At 39.8% G+C, this 19418-nt stretch overlaps 1 protein-coding gene across 11 annotated transcripts in view; it reads right to left on the bottom strand.

Annotated features, from left to right (window-relative positions):
* The window catches only part of EBF1 (EBF transcription factor 1), a 411481-nt gene that overhangs the window by 12597 nt on the left and 379466 nt on the right, over positions 1–19418 (bottom strand). For all 11 annotated transcript variants that reach the window (XM_050794789.1, XM_050794794.1, XM_050794787.1 and 8 more), the window contains exons 12-14: positions 5580–5645; positions 4441–4618; positions 3606–3785 (exon numbers count right to left, since the gene is read on the bottom strand). In XM_050794789.1, coding sequence (XP_050650746.1) covers positions 3606–3785; positions 4441–4618; positions 5580–5645 — 424 coding nt within the window. The remainder of the gene's footprint in view (positions 1–3605; positions 3786–4440; positions 4619–5579; positions 5646–19418) is intronic.

Genomic DNA, 19418 nt, shown 5'->3' with positions numbered 1-19418 from the left:
GTGCTAGGCACTGGGTCATCAGCAGCAATTGCCACTAAGGGAAAATGACCCCTGGTCATCAGCCCAAGGCACTAACCAATCCACCAAGTGCCTTTATGGGGCAGAACACAGAGCCACCATCCTTAGAGTATTCCAGGCCAGGAAACAAAAGTGCAACACCCTGTTATGAGGGTGAGAGTAGCACAAAACAGTGACAAAGGTGAACGTAGCCATCTCAGTGGAGGCAGGGAAGGGAAATCAGAGAAGGCTTCATAGAAGAGGTGTCAAGGGATGCATCCCAGGTAGAGCCTAAACTAAGGTTCTAGGAAAGGGTCTGGGGTAGGGGGAACAGGAAGAGGCCAGCTTGAGAGGATGGCCACCAGACTGCCACATGCAGCATTTGTGAAAAATGAAGAAAAGTTCCAAATTCTTTATATCTGCCATGGGATATATGTGAATGTTTGGGAATTAATAAGCAGTAGGATCAGAGCCTTACATAAATACTCACAGTTTGGTAGTAGTAGGGATGCAGATAACCAATGATGGGAGAACTCTGGCAACTCAGAGAAAACCCAGCAGTTTGGGGATATGAAAGAGCTTGGTAGATGTACATTCTCTACCGACCAGGATCCTCTTGGCCTGGCCTCTCATCTTTTGCTCCAGGCTAATAATCTCTGGGTTACTTTAGGAGACAGAGATTTCACATACGCTAAGTCAAGACTAATATTTTCATACACTCACTTTCTATTTCCTCCATTTCCTGCAGGAAAGTATGTATCCTAGATATTTCTTCTATTTTATTATTTTTTCACACAACTTAATAAAACATCAGATATTGTTTTATCATTCACAAGAATCTTCACGTCTTTTTCATCTTGTCATGGGCAATGCAATCTTAAGTCGGGGCCCATCACATACTTTTTTTTTTTTTTTTTTTTTTTTTTACAACCGAGGAAGTGAAGCAAGCTGGGACTCACAAAGTAGTGTAGCAGCTAGCCCAAGGGCCATAGCTAGAATGCGCTGAAGCAAGGAATCACGGCCAAATTCAGAGCTCTTTCTGCTAAACTACCCTGCAAAGGAAAAAGATCTCCAGGGGGAAAAGCCTCGTTCCCACAAGCCCACCAGGGTCCAAAGAGCTGTTTGGGTGGCCTTATCCTTTGGAAAGTGGGAATCCAATTGGTCATAGGCAACAGTTGCCATCAGGGGAAAATGACCCCTTCTAATCAGCCTGAGGCACTACCCAATCCACACGCACTCAGAACGCAGAGCCGCCATCCTCAGTTTTCACAAACATTTTCGAAACTGTACTTTTTCTTTTAATGAGGCCAGCATTTTTATACATCTCTTAGGATTTGTAAATGTGAAAATACACTCAATAATAACACCCATTTAAATTGCAAAACTCCTGCACTGGAGGTTTGATTTTTAAATATTCGTAGACTTGAAATCCTGCTGGTTCACTGAGGAAGGCAATTAATCTCATTGGCAAATGCGATCATTATGTGTATTTAGAGGTGGGGAGTTTTGGGGCGGGGAGGGGGAGGTGCAGTTAACAGAGGAAGGGGTAAAATATAGTCAAGCAGCTCCATTTGTTATAACATTATTAGTTATCAGCCACCACACCAGAAAGTGTGTTCACCGGTGAAATGTCTTATTTTTTTATTCCATTGGAATTTTTCAACATGAGTGCTTTATGAATAATTAAATATTACAGAGGCAAAAATTCAAATCAGCTGGGCTTTGTGTTTATTGTTTTATTTGCATTTGTGCAGATAAAACCATCCCATCTGAGAGCCTATTTGAGAATTTAATACTATATTTGTGAGCACTGAGAAAATCAATTAATGGAAATTAAATGTTCAAAGTTTCACAGTCTGACAGATGCAATCTCAGGCTGAAGCGGCTGAGTGTCTGCACAGGCTTGAGGAGAGCAATCCAAGCCCCTAAATTGAATTGCTACCATATAGCAATTAGTTTATTGATTTAATTAAGAATGCCACCTTTTAATTTTCAGGTCATGATCAAAACATTTTCTGATTGAATAAATGGGAGAACACTGAAATGATAGATCTCTATGAGAAACAATCTTTTGATAAATCAAAATCTAATGTGAAACTGATCCTAAACATTGACTCGTGAGTAGACAGACATAACATATGCAGCTTATTTGAGGAGTTGTAAATGTTCAACAAACTGCTGATTCCAAACTAAGTAGAAATGTGTAATTTTGTGGACTTTGAGCAGAAAAATTCACCCAGACAGTAAAAGTCTGTAAGTACATTTTCAGAAATAACTTCTCTTAAAGGGCAAGAATGATCTTTCCTCTTTCAAAGCACTAGAACAATCCATATTTTCACTATGAGAGAGGGCATCATTTGTAGTATTTTTAGCCAAGACTCCGTAAGAAATCATGAATATTCTTTTATTTAATGGCACATCTATCTGTCCTTCTACAAATATCTAAGAGTTTGGCCACATTTTGCACATCAGAAGAGTCACTCGCAATGCCCAAGATGAACTTCAAAGTCAGAGAGAGATCAAGAGATTGTAAGGACATGGGTTATGACACTTTATAGATAAGGAGGGCAGTTCTCTGAGGTTCTTTAGAAGCATATAAACGTACCAACATTTTTTTGTAGGCAAACTTCTTTAAGGCAGGGACAAGGCACCAAAGAATATTTTTTGTATGTGTATGTGGTTTTCTTTTCTTTTTTTAAAATCTTTCCAGATTTCTGGAAAAAAAGTGTTTTAATGTGTTGTTGTTTTAAGTATACACCAAATGCAAACGAAGGGGAAAACTCCAAGCATTAAAAAATAAAGGAGTCATATAACTGAAGGGAGAGAGGTTAAGTTTTAGACTATTGTTACTATGTTATACCACCACCACCACGTGTTATTATCTTTGCATTATTATGATTATTAGATTTACTAAATGTGCCTCCATGTATCAGGAATCAGGACAAGCTCACTGTATGCATTATCTATGTCTTACAACACTGGATGGGGTCGGTGCTAGTTCCTTCTCCATTTTACAGATGAGAAAATTGAGGCTTGGAGAGGAAATGAACTTGCCTCCTTTTATGTAGCTAAAATAATCAGATGAAGTAAGACAAAACTAATAGATGTTTTGGGCTTACGTAGATGACAAATATGGTGTCCTCATTGTTTATAGGGTTTTTTTGGTTTGTTTTTTTCTCTGAGACAGGGTCTTGCTGTCACCCAGGCACTGGAGTGCAGTGGCACAATCATGGCTCACTGTAACCTTGAACTCCTGGGCTCAAGCAAACCTCCTGCCTCAGTTTCCTGAGTAGCTGATGGTAACTGGTAAAAGTGGGAGTTAGTAACTGGTAGAAGTGGGAGTCAACCCATCTTCACCTGACTCGGAGCGTGGGTTCCTGAAGCGACCTCATACAGCTGCTTTGGATGGTAGCAACATTCTGACTGTTAGGGAGACTTTGTAGGAAGGAAGGTGAGCACTGGAGAACGGAGATTCCTGCTGGAGATGGTGCCTTGCAGGATGGAAAGATAGGGGCCCTCAGACTGAGAAGCCCTGCCCACTGGGCCACATGGCACGATGCCAAGTTCTTCTAGCAAAACATGAACACGGGACACACATCTCTACTTACTGGCATAGGGCGAGTTGGCAGCTGAGCCGTTGAGGAAGGTGGGGGAGCCGCCCAAATTGGACATGGCGGCAGAGCCGTATCCATTCATGCTCGTGGTGACGGAGTTATAGTTGGTCTGCTGGGGAGTGGTGCTCGGCACGTACCCGTGTGGTGACACACTGCTTGAGTTGCGGGTGAAACCTAAGGGGTGGGGGCAAAACCAGGGGTGAGGGTGGCATTCGGATGGTGGCAATCCTGGAAGACTCGGGGAAAGAAGGTCTCTGTTTCTGGCCCCATCGCGGCAACCCAGAGGGAAGGGACTGGGTGATTCATGTGCGTGGGTTGGTGGTGCTAGCTCTGTGATTAAAATGGGAAGCGAGCAAAAGACACATTTCTTAGGAGATCATAAATACTTAGCAGGGCCATGAGAAGTGGCAACGCTGGGCCTATAAATTATCATTTTAGAGCAGAAATAAATCCCGATCTAAGAGATGTACCCTGGAGTTAACAGGTTCCTATTCCCTGGGCAAGAATGATGTGCTTTGGGCCCTCAAAACTTTAATTCCATCCCTCTTTGCGATCTGTCATTCATGGTTTATGATGAAAAGTTAAATGTAGAGAGATGGCTAAATGCATGCATCCTTTCTAGTCCCCTATATTAGATTACCAGAATGATAGCTAGGACCAACATTGTACAATAATATCTTATACACACAAACTAAGAATCTCCCTTTTGGGATGAAAATAATTCTTTAAGGTAAAAATTGTTCATGACCAATAAATGAGGAGATGGGGTGCTTAAGGTTGGGGAGGGAGAGGGAAAACGTGTGAGGGAAGAGAAAAGCAAGCTTCTGACCCTGATTGGTGGCTTGTGATGCCTCAGAGACATTCACAGCCAGTTGTCCACTGAACGAATTCACACCCATCATCCCTGCGTGGACCGAGGTGTTAGCAAGGGCCGGGAGTTGGTTGTGGTTGCGGGGAACACTGTACAGGGCCTCGGCAATGTCGGCCGCTCTCTTCAGAATGATTTCCTGAAAAGTCAAAGGAATATCCCCTTTAGCTGTCCCCAGTCATATTCCCAACAATACCATTTTTTCCAGTGCCAGGCACTGTACTCAGGGTTTTCAATGGTCAGCTGCATTAACTTCTGCGACCCTCCTGACAAACCTGTTATATTAGTCTCACCATCATCATGCCATGGGGAAACTGAGGCTTGGAAAGTCAAAAACCTCACCTAAGGACACTCACCTATTTAAGAACAGAGCTGAGATTCATAAGCCCATTTGTCTGATTTTGAAAGTCCATTATCTTAACATGCCTTCATACTACCCTACAGTCCATACAGGTCAGTACCATGAGGTTTTCTATCCTTCCCAATAACGTGTAGGAAGTCTGAGGTTACCCAGGGGGAGACGGAGAGAGGCTGCAATTCATCTCCCCTGTTGATGTTAAGGGAAGGTTGTAGATGACTACCTGCATTCCTGAGTATTAATGGGACTGTGTCCCCCAGACATTGACTCAGGTTACATGAAAAAGGAGTGAATGGTTTGTCGGACTCAGTTTCCTAAGCTATGTGAATCTTATACATGGAGTTCTATGAAATAGAAGCAGGCAGTACTATTCACGCCTTGTTATACTTTTTGGAGAAAAAATTAAACCCTCTTTCTCTTCCTAAATTTGCTTGAAAACCTGAGAGAAATAAAATAAAGCACCAGTAACTCTCCTCTTCAATTAGGAAGTATGTTTCCACTAAAGATTAGTTTTAAATGAACCACCTTTTCTCATACAGACAATGATTCAGTGGAAAGGGCAATAAAAGGTTTACAAAAGAGAGGATTGAAGAGTCTTGCAACATGTTATATCTGAATTACTTATACTCTTAACTCATGCACATGGCTTTAATATTTTCTGTGCTTTCTCATTACGATATGGAATCTGAGATCTTTAATTGCATGTGGCAGTCCACACAGGCTAGAAACCCACAGCGCTCACCTGGTTGTTGTGTGGCATCCCATACAGAGCTTCTACCAGATCCGCAGCCCTTTTAAGTATTACTTCCTGTCAAGAGAAAAGCAGATACAATCCTTTGAGCGAAGGCAGGTTGTCGTTATCTTTAGACATGATCACTTTCCAGTCCCTCTGGCCATACTTTGCCAAGGCACTGCTATAAAGGCCATAGCTTGGGGAACCCCAGAATGGCGTTAAATCACCAATTTGTCCCTGTTCACATACACACTTAATTGAGTCAAAAGGTGAGCATCATTGGTACTGCAAGATAAAATACATCACTCAATAGTCTGCCATAGGCATGATAAAGCACTCATATGTTTATTGCTGAATACAATTCCTAGGTCATTTACTAGATTACTACAATCGATGTCATTCAGTGCGTGGTACGAATCCCTAAGACGTGTTTATTTTGCACTTAATTGCTTATTCCAGGAACCATGACCTTATCAGACAGGTCATTTTCGAGGGATTTCCAATCAATCTTCAGCTACTAGAAGCATGTAGTATTAAACTTCTTTTGTTTATCTCTCTTGGATGGCAAAGCCATAATATAAGCGGGTGATGTAGGAAACCCACATACTGAGGCAATGCACTGTTTGTCAAAAACTCTTATGGAAGGACTCTACTGTCCTCAGAAGCCCCCTCTGCACCAATTTTCATTACTGGCAGTATCTATTTCTTTTACAGCAATTATTTGCTATTTCAGTATTGTTTGTCCCATTTGCTCATTCATTCTCATCCTAGATATATATTTGGCTGCTCATTCCAGTTGAAGAAAAAATATCTCCCTCTTTTTACTTAGGTGGACTTCCATATTTAGCCTGCATGCTTGGTTCTAATAATAGGGAGTACTCTACAAAAGTGAGTATGGTGCTGATATTTTTGGTTCTAACTAAATTTCTTCAAATTCATTTCCACTAGAATGTGAAAAGGAAAGCAAAGTTAAGCTTGATCTATGCAAAAGATAGGCGCTTGTCAGACAACCAAACCTAAGGGTGAGGTATGATCATCAGAGGTGATTTACAGGAAGATATGGTTACCATTTTTGGCTGTGGGTAAAGTTTCAAACAGAAGTATAACTTTAAATGTTTTACACAATAGATTTCTACATGGAGAAGCAGTGCTGTTCAATTTTCATAGACTGCAGTCGCTGATCAGAAAATAGGGAGATAATCGCATTCATTTTGCTGTCACCATAGCCTCTTCAAAAATCCTTGAACAACTCTTGAAATGACAAGCTTTTAGATACATATTAGCATTTTTCAATTTTAAATTCTCTATAATATAAGATAAAGTAGTTGTCATACTACAGTAACTACTTATGACATATCTAATGTCCTAAATTCAAAAATAAGATAGAGGGGTTTTCAGTTCTCAATAAACATTTATGCTTGCCTTAAGCTGATAGACCCCCTTTATAAAACAGTTGTTATTTTTAAAGTAGGGAGTAAAAAATATTATATAATCAAAGGGGTTTGAAACAATACATCTGAAATCATTTCTTTATTTTTTAATGTAAGCTACAAGCTAATTTACCACTTTTTGTTCACTGTATTGTCTGACCAGAGCAGTTAATAATTTACTATGGTACGGGCACACTAAACCCTATCCCCAGATCAAATTCAGCCTGTATTGCCTTCACTAAAACCTCATGGCTTTAAAACAAAACAGGATCAAGTGAGTTTATTTACTAAGATTTGACTTCGCTAGGCCTATGCTCATTTATTTCTCCAAATAAATATTTACGTCAGTGTTAGGGCTTGGCAGGGAAGGTATTTTCCTTTCTTTGCATTTTAGGGGGAAAAAAGCAAGTCTCCTGTTTGTCAAAAGCATGATGAGGCACAGAAAGAAACTACACTTATGAACTTCACTCTTGTAACACTATAATTGGGGACTTAGAACAGTGTACCTTATTTTAATTAATTTCACAGAAGCAGGGAGGAGGGATGTTCGAAATTAAACTCCAAGATCTTTGAAGTTTTCATAAGCCTGAAAAAATACCATCTATCAGTATATATTGTATATCCTTGGTGTTAAGAGTTTTTCAATGACATAATCTACTTTTTTTTTCTCCTTATATCGCTATCCAGAGCTCTCATCCCCATTTAATCCTTTGAAAATAAAACACGTGGATCTTGTTTCCTAAAGGAGCATCCTTCTTTGATCCATGATGCTGTCTTCTTTGATCCACCATGCTGGGGCATGTTTTCCCATTGAGTACATTGCCATAGGTAGGTCATCAGCACAGCATCATTTCAGGCCAGCAGTCTTGGATTTAAGGAGTGTGAACCTGGATTTCTTGTCCTGTGAGGGACACCCTTAAATAATATCTAGCCCATCAAAAAATATCCTTCACTGTAGTATCAACTTGTAAGGATTTAAGAAAGACTTGGTTCAGCTTTGCCCATGTGATTTGGCTTCTATTAGTTATTTCTGCAAATGGGAAGGAGAAAGAAAATTTCTGGGTCGTCTATGAGTTAGTACAATGGACCTGCAAGGTGCTTGGATTTCGGTGACCAGAAAATTGCTCTCACCTCCATGTCATTACGCTCCCAGTGAACTAGCCCCCAAGCGTGTTTGTGTTGGGGATCTAATATATTGCCTTTCAATCAGAGCTGAGAGCCACTGAACACACAGACAGAACATGACGAGCAGGTCAGGAAAGCAATAAAGATTTTACAGAGCTGTCCAAGGTGCTAAATTTACTCAATAATGGGTTTGGCACCATAGTGTTAACCTCTCATTTACTACCAGTTTGAGGGACTAAATTGAAGTAGCTGACTTCATTTACCTTGAAATGTATATTTTATGACATTATGTAAGTAGATTGAAAGGGCACTGCAGTTTTAACAATTTAAAGGCTAAAGCATGTTTAAGATGAAACTTGAATATTTATTGTATATTGCACTTAAAGTATATAGAATGTTAAAATGTATTGATTAAATTTGTAAAAGGCATTATAAAAATGACAGGTAGTATAAAAGATGTATGCCTTTTAAAATCAAATTGATAGTGTATGCCATCTCTTCTGTGGTCACAAGTGTAATTTTTTTGCAGTTTTATATGGTAATTTGAAAAATCTGTAATTTCACATTAGGAAATGATTGAGCCTTGGATGTTAAAAAAAGAAATTTCCCATAAGGGGAAGTGCTGGATGTTTCATATAATCTTTTGTCTCTCAAATTGTTCTTAAATTCTTATTTTTTGTGGCATTAGGCAGGAGCACAGTCTAAGAATCCTTTCATTTTAATATGCAATTTTAATATTTCTGAAAAGAACAAGCACTTGACTAGTACTAATATCTAATGTTTCAAGGAATTTGTCAGGGGAGATTTTCTCTTCTTTTCATAATGTTTAAAACGTCTCCCTGCTTGCAGTTTCAAACGTAAGAGTGGATATTAGACAATTCCAAGATAATTAATTCTATCCTTAGGTTTTTTTTTTTTTTAAAAAAAAAAAAAACCCTTTTGGGAATTAAAAAGACATATACTAGTATCCTAAATATTGAAAAGCCCCAGAGTCTCCTTGTAGAGGTAATGCTTATTCTCCAATCTACATCCTGAGTCAGACAATTTTTCTGTTCATGGCCTTGGATTTCTTCTCTTAAAGATTTAAAAAAAAAAAAAAAAAAAAAAGCTTTACTCCTTAAAAACAACAACTACTTTTCACTGATTGATTTCATCTCACAATCAAAACCTGGCTTCACCTGTCTTGCTATGACCATAGGTTGATGGTTGTGTGAGTAGGGGTCTATGGAGAAAAATGTGGATACATTATTCTTACTCTATTTAGAGTCTACAGAAATGTTAGGGAGACTGAAGGAGGAATGGGGTTCCAAGAAACAGTTCAAATGTAGCTGGCATGAGTTTTACTTATATTTTAGAAGCTTTGTAATAAAAATGCTGAATGGACTACAAATATAAAGGGAAGATTCAGCTTTACTTTCTACTTTGCAACCCAATCAATTAGCAAATATTGTTTGAGCTTTTTGTTGCCCTGTCATCATATGTGGATCTTATTCTCCAGCAACTTTCAGGGCACATTATCTTCCCAGCACTGACCTACAAGGTTTGATGAGAGTCACAAAAGATCGTCACCATCATTTTGTCCTACCATCTTTATCCAATCATCTCTCCCTATGTGTTTGAAGAACTGCTCTCTATGCCTGTCCTCCCCAGCCTAGTAGTAAAACATTTGGCTCCTTTCTATCTCCATACCTTTGCTCCTTTTGCCTTCCCCTTTTTTGGGGGGGGGAATGCTGGCTTCAGTCTGTGCCCATTGACAATGCCTCTCTCCATCCTCTGAAGCCTGGTACCGAAGGGGATTGTGATGGTGCGGTAATGAAGGAGATAACTCTCATTTATTGAAAGTGGAACAAGAATTTATTCAACCTTCATAGAAAGCCTTTTAAGGTATTCTTTCTATTACCCTCTGACAGATGACGAAACTGACACTCAGCGAGGTCAGCTAACTTTCCCAAAGTTTCCACCGCTGACTAGTGGCTGAGCATGGATTCAACCCCAGGCCTGTTAGACATCAGAGCCTGGCTCTTGAAAATCACACTGTTCTATCAGAAATAATTCCTGATACCTCAGCTCCTAATCTGATACCCCAGTTCAGATTCCCCAGCTCCTAATCTCTCTAATTTCTCTGAAAAAGAGTGCTGACCATCTGTGTCACCCAGCACAGCACAGAAGTACATACTGAGAGGTCATTGTACTCTGATCTGAAGCGTGTTAGTCTTCATTCTCCATAGCTAGACTGCAGAGTTTTTGAGGCCAGTGGTAGGTCTTAATCTCCTTCTCTAAGCTCCTACCATAATGTTTAGCAAACCACAAGTCTTGAGAAATTCATGTTGATGTGTTAATCTAAGATATAGTTACTGATTTTTAAAAGTACACAATTTGTATGATGAAATGACAAAAGTCATATTTGGCATGGTTTATAAAAGTAGAAGACTTAAGTTTGTTGTTCCATTTAGCTACAGACTTTTACGTCCAATATATAAATTCCCAAAGGTCAAGTTTTGATCACTGTGAGTTTTTTTTATGTCACTTTTTTATGAATTTGCTCTTTCATTCCTGCTGGCTTGGACTTACACATTTTAATTTTGTGATTAATACAATGAATCATGTCTAGTACAGACAGTATCTCAAGTTATAGGCTGCTAGCAACATGAGGTTGGTCCTTATGTCCTCAGTCTTTTATTAGCTATACTCTTAGGCCCTTGGAAATAGTTAGGTATTTGCACATTCATAGAAAGACACATTGGGAACCAGGCATATCATGACAAATATGCAGACATAGTTAACTCATCTTCTATTTTATGAGTTAAAAATCTTAGGATTATTCACCATCTGTGGGAGTCTTCTCTTTAGCATTTGACCTGAAATCTATAGCTAATAAGCTCAAGTTCACTGGCCAATACTGGGCCGATTTATAAACCCAGTTCAATGTTTTGGGTGACGCAACCCTAGATGAGCAGGAAAGATAGTCTGAACTTTCTTGTGTTCATAGCATGTGTAGGTCAACTCATAAAGCCAATAGATACCCATACATGAACACAACATTAATTTTCATATTTCAGCATTAGATTTTGAGACTCTGGGAACTCCACCCATAAAATTAAAGCCCAGGGATACTTCAGTAATTTGGGAGGATAATCTGTGCTTGGCTTTATGCTTACCCAAATAGGAAATAATGTTTTCAGGGATGTAGATGGAAACAGAAAAAAAAAGAAAAGAAAACTACAAGCATCAATAATCTAAGTCAAGTTGAGTTGGGTGATTTCTGAGAAAGAAGCACAATACTTCTCTGTTGCTGCACATTTCCCTGATACCCATTTATCACCAATCTACTTTGCCTTATCAGGGGATTCAAAATGTAGTGGCCAAATATCAGCAAGATAAAATGAAGTGAAATGACAAAATCACTCTTGATGTAGCGATGATAAGTACCTATCAATGAAATCAGCATTGATTTCACTGCCTTCCTTCATACAGGCTTTACTGCAGGACCCAGATTTTGATGTGTGCATTCAGCTCCTAGACTTTAAGTCCTGGATCTTTCCCCACTGGCTTCTGAAAGCCTGGGTGACATTACTGATTGGAAAGGCTGAATGCTGAAAAATTGATTGGAAGTTTCTTGCAGCCCATTTCTTGCAGAGCTGGATGTACAATGCAATAAATACTAGTTGTCCTGAGATGTATTTCTTTGGAGGGTAGTTTTATGTCCCAACTTCCTTTGTGTTTATTCAGCCAAATGGAAAATTCCACAATGGCAGACTTTGCATTCTAAAACATCAGTATAATGAAGGCAGTGAGGGAAAGAGTAAAACAAACCAAAATAACGCTTGGGCACCGTTTAGTTTCCCATCCTCTGAGACATTCCTCAAATTTTTCATTTTTCTTTTAATATAAACTTCTTAAAATAGAGCTTACTGCAGATCATTAGAAGCCTTTAGTGTCACACTTTAAACACTCTTTACTTAGCAGCCCTATGACTGAGAAGAGTCACTTACATTTAGCATGGATATAATTAAACATGTTTCTGTTGAAAGGGGCATTCTCATTATAGCTAAGGACCACTTTAGAGTAAATTGAAATGGAAAGGAGGAACATAAATGAGGTATAGGTAGCAAGTAGTTATTTCCAGGGAGGCATAAAATGCCAAATGTATAACAATTATATTTTACAACCCCGCATTCTAAAGGCTTCATAGTATCTTAGTATATAAGAAGATTCAGCTGAAGCTTCGACTGCCCCACAGAATATTCTAGCGCATACTTTTTGCCCAGAGTCTTTTTAAAAAATGAAATTCAAACCACAGTAAAAATCTCTAGACATTTCCAGAACAAAGGAATTAAACATTTTGAAAGAGTCTACTGCTATTAATACCAGAGGCCAAGGCACCAAAAGTATTCTAGTCTGGAGAAAATGCAGCAGGAGGACCTCTTCTGAACCTCCTCTAATTTTAAAGTTGATTTTATGTTCAGATTAGATGACAGCCCTCTTACTTCTCAAACATATTATTATGAACCAGCATGCGGTGTGGTTGGAGGAAAACCAGAGAGCCTTGCCTTTGTTAAAAACATGGTGTAGGAGACTCTGAATCATATGAAATTAAACTAGGTTGTAAGCTAACGCCGCTATATCAACGTAAGACATAGTAACTTACGTGATTGACTTTTACAGTGGAAAGAAAAAGGCTGTTTTCAAGCAACTGTTATTGCCTCAATGGAAAAAAAAAAATCAATGAAAGTGAAATGAACAAGAGATTTTGTCTGAGTTGCAGTTAATACCACTGAAGAGCTATGGATATTAAAAGGTCAACAAATAAATTAGCCAGAGTGTTATGAAATGAATGATTTGGCTCATAATTTTATTGAGTGAAAATTGTTCGCTGCCTATTAGACCAGGTAATTTTTATCTGGTGCCTCAATTACTGTCCCGTAAGCAATAATATAGTTGTAAGAGCTGTTGGTTCGATCGTGTGACCTCTGAGAAGCTGGCTAGGACAGCTGACTTTACTATGATGGATAACTAAGCTTGGGCTCCATGAGGTGCCAAGCTTCCCTTTCCTGCAAGGGGATCTCATAAAAGAAACATTACAGCTTGATTCATTTTACCAAAATGTTCAACTTTTCAAGTGTCAGCAGTTAAGTATAAATTGTGAAACCAGGTATTTCTGAGAAGAGTTATGACAATGGCTTTCCCCTCCCTTTTTTTTTGGTCTCCTGGCATTTTCTTCTAAATGGTGTCATGGTAATTGGTGAATGGGAGCCTGGGGTGCTTCCCGCCACAAATACAGTGAAAAATGGTGTCTGCACCCTTGTGACTATGACCTGCTTGGAGGTACAGAGCTGAACTTGGTAACCTCTGGCGGGATCTTCTTATTCCAATTCATTGTACTGGTTTAAGACCAACGCTGTGGGTTAGGTCCTGCTGAGTGCCTTGGAAATCGACTTTCTGATCAGGATAAAAGTCTCTGCTTAAAGAGAAAGCTCTGGACAGAGGTGCCTTTTTCAGGGGTAGGTTGTAAAGTCAGCACATGAAACAAAAACGGCCTAGAGTCAAAATTACCCTTGAAAATCTTTTAAGTCACCTTTAAGTCGCCAAGGCCTGGGCTTTTAGAAAACACAAAAAGCCAAAAATTAACTACTTCTGTTTCTCTTTGTCTTTTGACTGTGGCTTCTCTTTCCCTAGGCCAAGGCTGAATAAATACCGAGCTTAAAAGAAAAAGGACTGCTCAGTAAACAAAGAGATGTATTTGTCATGCACATACGTGGATGTGTTTGTATGTATGTTTGGTGTGTGTGTATACAAATGCATGTGTATATTTCTATTTTTGGATGCATACTATAGGGAAACTTGAGTGATATGTTTCCGTACTATATAGATACATAAAGGAGGCAAAAATATAATTTGCTTTTGCTTCTTAAACTGTTGAGCATGAACATCATCGGTTATTATGTGTATCTCCAGACAAACGATATCTGTAAATGATAATTCTCAAGGCTTTACAGATGGTCCTGAGTATAACTGCAATTAGAATCCACTGCTTCAAGACTGTTGGGGCTTGGTACTTATTACTCCAATGCTCCACTGAAGTGTTACTCAGGGCTGAAAATAGTGAGCAAGACTTAAGACCTCCAAGCATCTCTGTTCCGAAGGGCTTCAGTCTTTAAGGGGAGGATGTTGGGTGGCTGGAGGTAGAAATGAGTTCACCCCTTGGTTCTCCTGTCACCTACCCTTGAACTAATGAGTAATTATGTTCAATGCCCCTGTATGCAGGGTGTGATATGAAGTAGGTTAAACTTAATCCTCCCCATCAAGAACTCAGTGCTAAAAAAGAACTTGAAAGAGTTCCAGCACTGAGCTATTGGATAACGGTTATTGCAAGTCCCTCCCATAATGACTCTGCAGCTAAAAAGGGAAAGCATGGTACCCAGGGTTTGTTTGCATTTACAGGTGAGTTCTTCCTGCCACTTCCACCTAGCTCAGCCCTTTGTGAGCTAACCTCAGGTGTAGGCCACCACTTGCCTCCTTCTCTAACCAGGCTGGAAGGGTTTTAAGATTGATATTGTAAGTTGGCTTTTTTCCTTAAAATTTCTTAATTCTGGGAGGCACTGCTTAGGGATATAGGCTCTGGATCTGGAGTCCAATAGACTTGGCTCAAATCCATGTTCTGCTATGTATTAGCAGTGTAAACACATGCCTCTGTGTTCTCATCTGTAAAACAGCGTTAATACCAACACCTGGTTCAGTAGATTATATTTAGTTAGTGCTTATCAGGCAATAACCAGCAATATTATTAATAATTCCCATTTATTTTCCAAGGAACTCTGGCAAAAATATATGCATTCTTACAGTCAATGTGTATTGAGTGCTATGTTTGAGATGTAATCCTATTTTCAAAACTCTATAAAAGACTCTAAATGGACCACTGGTTAGGAAGTATGGGAAGTTAGGAAACCTCCACTTACTAGCTGCATAAGCTTGAGCAGGTTACTTGTCCTCTATGAACCTCAGTTTCCTCATCTCTAAAATGGGAAGGAAACAATAATGACAAGCAGAAGAATTTGCCACAAAATAAGTCAGCTCAAGATAAATAACCTAAAGAGGTGAGAATTACAATTTTCATGAGGGCCATCGGCCTTTTAAGTGAAGCTACAACTTCTAGCCCTAGGTAAATTACATGTGTAGGCATTTGTGTGTGCATATTCATCACGCACACATGCACGCACACACAGCAATTCTAAATGCAATTTCAGGGGTACACAGATCCAGGCTAAACTCCCTGGATAAAAGAAATATCAGTAGTAGGGGATACCAACCCCCTAAACTGAGCATGTTATCAAATGGGGAAATGGAATCTGCCTGTAAGTTTTCCGGTAGATACAGGGGGAATTGGACCGCATTCCATAGCTTGTGTTTTTGACAAGAGAATACAGAGACAAAATGTTTCCTGGAATCAAACTCAAGCATGTTTTTTTCTAAGAGCTGAATATACCATAAGTTTCGCCATTTGTTTCTGTGTTTTTGTCTGAGGAGGGTCACTTTCACTTCAGGATATAATGTTAATCGAGTTTCCTCAAATTAAAAAAGTAAATAAATGAGAAAGAGAAAGAGAGATAGTGAAAGCGAGAGAGACGCTAGTGTCAGTGTGGAAGATGAAGATGTTAAGTTTTTCTTTATCCCTTGCTGAATCCCTTAGTCATCCCCTTTCTGCTAGGAGGCAATGTGGTTATGCAAAGATTTCTTATTTGTATTTTCACTGATGCAACTGCAGGTTTTGAATTACTGGTAGTCTTTGCATAAAGACTAAAACAATAAAAGCATAATTAGAATACATTGTATACAGCCAACTCCAGTTTTATTTTGCCCCAGCTCTGTATTTATGATAAATCACTAAACATGAACGCTCTTTAGGGAGGGTGATTTTAGGTCTCATCTCTCCACTGAGCAAAAACAGTGCCTGTGACTGGAGCCTGAATTTCAATTTTGCAAGTGTACAGTTGAAGTGAATAATATTTGGCACAATGCAGTGCACAACTGAGCCACTAAATGGCTGATTTACTAAATTATTATTAGATGAGCCCTTGCTGTTCGAAATGAAAGTGCAGTCACTGTCTTCCTTCATGGTGTGTTCAAATTGTTCTGTGTTTAAATATTCAGCATGAGGCTAATGTGAACTGATGAACTGAGACTATAAACATTCACTTTCAATACAGATAGAGCGACAGAGATGCAACATATCATGTGGCCCGCAGAGGTGAAAATGATTTATATTTAAGGATGTTGCTGCCGACTTCCATTACTTTAAGGTACTCTTAATTAGCCTGGTGTTTGAAATGACTAATTCACGTGTACAGGGAGAGCCGCTTCATCTCAGAGGCTGAGATTTTCGAATGCCAGTGAAGGAGTAGCTACCATGAGGATTTGCTACCTCTGTATTTCCAAGGAAGCCTTGAGTTCCTTCATGGCGGGCTGGCCACACAGCACCAGCAGACGAGCATGTCTGCCAGAGATACTATGGGGCTTTGACATTCAATGAGCTTTTGGAGACCCATCAAAAGAGTCCACAATCCTTCCTTCCCACCATCCACCCTCCTGGTGTTCACCTCCCTTATAATCCCAACCTACTACACAGCCAGCCACACTGATATTTCAATCCCCATGTCACCAGCTTCTTTACTGACACCTGCTGGAATGAACAACAACCTTTTGCTCCTTGGACAAATAGGACCCTCCTCTCTCTTCCCCTTTGAGGGCAGTTATAGGCAAGCACTTAAAATACTGTGATCACTTACAGTAGATTAGAATTTTTTATTGGTGCTGTGTTGCCATAACAACATGAAGACAGCAGATGACTTAAGCTAAGCTTGCAAAGCAAAAGGCTGCTCATCTGGCAGTTAAAATGAATACAGTTCATTTCACAAGTTTCCCATATGGACGCTTAGTGTATGGTAATGAGGAGACCATATGGTGAGAGAAAATGCACTGAGAACAATTGGGTTCCACTGGCTGAGTGGGAAGTTGGGAGAGAAAACCCGGGTGAGAGATTCTGGTGTGCTCTCTGGGTTCAAGGTTTGGCGGAGGTTTGTTTGGGACTGTTGTTTTCCACAGGGGTTTCGCGTTTCTTAATCCGTTCCTTAATATGTCGGCTGTGTGAAATGACAAACATCTTGCAAATTTTGCAATATCATTCATCACAAACTGTCAGCAGTGTTTGCAAATCTGACTTGCAAGATCTTTTAAATGTGTTGTTCTTAAAAGGCAACAGTACTAAGTTTTTAGACAAAGTGCAGGAAAATTTAAGCACTTCTGACAAGCAGAAACATTAACAGTAATCATTTTAAAAACACTCGCATCTTTTGCCTGCATGTTTAGCTGTAAATAATGCTAGAATGTATAAAAGCTTTAAAGTAAAAATGTAATAAATACTTTTTATTATGTTTCATAAAGGATAAAAAATGCTTTGAGCTATGTCTACGTGTTATCTATACATGCAGACGTATAGAGATGGATGACTCCCATTCTCCTTACTACTAACCAGATTGGGGACCTGGGAGGACAGCTTGAAAAAGGCTCTGAAGTCAATTCTGTACTATACATGCTTCATAAAAGATGAATATAAATGCATTAGTTAGACACGGTGAGCTAAATTAGAAGGTCAGGCAGGGCTGGGAGGGCTGAAAAATCACACAACCAATGAGTGTAATTACTCTTTTTTAAGTCTATTAAGTGGTGTTGTTCTATCAAGGCTCAGGGGTATAGGACATGAAGAACAAGATAAAGTAATGTGTATTTATTACTCCCACTGGATCAATTTACCAGATATTTTCAGCTCCATAAAGCAAAATACACAAATGCAGCCTTTGTTACTTTCCCCAAACTGCTTTATTTTCTCTAAAAGAGGGGCTGGCTCTTGGAGAAAAGACTCATTTGCCCTGAGAAGGTCCCCAGGCCAAGCCTTCTCAGTAGGGAAATGAGAGAAAGCTGGTGAGAATCTGCATAAGGTTGGGGGCCAGGTGTCTGCAGAGGAGACACCTCAAGGCAGAATTATTGGGGTCTTCATATCTGCAGGAGAACTGGGAACTCAACATAGTGAAGACAGTGAGGCTACCGACCCTGAGGGCCTGAGTTTGAATCGTAGTTTTCCCACTTGCTAGCTGTGACGTCGTAGCAAGTCATTCAGACCTCTGGGCACTCTAACTCCTCATCTGTAAAATGGGGAACACCCATGGTGAGGGGATTAGTGGCCCCCATTTACTGGAGTCTCACTAGATGCCAGGGATGCCGCTTGGCATAAATTATCTCATTAACACCTAACAACAACACCGTGAGGCAGCTGCTTTACAGAGGAGAAACCTGAAGCGTGGGAGGTTGAGTCGTGTGCACCAAGTAGTGGATCTCGTTTCCAAAACGCACATCTTTCTGACTTGAGAGCCCACTCTCTTGGCCTCTGTGCTCTTCGAAAACCTTAATAATGCAGTGCTGGGCTCACAGTAGGCATAAAGTAAACATTCCTTGCTTCCTAGGGTTCACAGCTGACACGCCTGACGCCAGTTAAACTCAGGGTGTGCTCTCACTGCCTTAGGGCTAAGGCTCACTGACCACTCATGAAGGCAACTAACATACTGCAAGGGGGCGGAGATACCTCTGACCTTGAACACAGAGAGCGCTCCTTGCTCAGTGTATCTGGATTGCATCACTGCAGCCATCAGCATCTCAGAATTTCTGATCGACCACGTTCCCCATCCCCTCCACCTCTAAATTACAAGAAGAGTCAACCTTGACCCCAAAGTTGGTCACATGTTCCTCCCCTTCCTGCCAGGATCCAGAGAGAAAGGCGAAACTGTATGAAACAGAACAGAATGCTGTGATTTAAAAACCTTAGCCTGCCCTTTTCTCCCTGTGTATATGAAAAAGGAAACCAAAAAACATCTGGGGTTAGCATAATTACAGTATTTTAAATTTGTGTGTACAGCAACTATCACTGATGGTGACTTTCAGGGACAAAATAATTTACAGAGCAGGATTCCGCCTGCTCCCGTTTTCCTATTTGGTAAATGGGAAAGATGTCTGCTGCCCCAGCTTCTCTCGCAGGAGGGACTCCAATAAAACAAAGCACGTCCAAATTTTTTTGAAAAAGAACAAGCCTGTATACAAAGGCATATTATTATGGAAAGCTGTCTGCTTGGTCTTTGGAGCAGTTTCATTTGACAGAATATGTGGGTGGTTGTATGAATCTAGCTTTGTCTATTCACAAACACATGGGTTTAATAAAGAGGAGTTTGTTTTTTAAGGTGTGTGGTCC

Source organism: Macaca thibetana, chromosome 6 (assembly GCF_024542745.1).
Source record: "Macaca thibetana thibetana isolate TM-01 chromosome 6, ASM2454274v1, whole genome shotgun sequence".
In the NCBI taxonomy this organism is placed as follows: domain Eukaryota; kingdom Metazoa; phylum Chordata; class Mammalia; order Primates; family Cercopithecidae; genus Macaca; species Macaca thibetana.
This window is presented reverse-complemented; position numbering and strand designations above follow the sequence as displayed.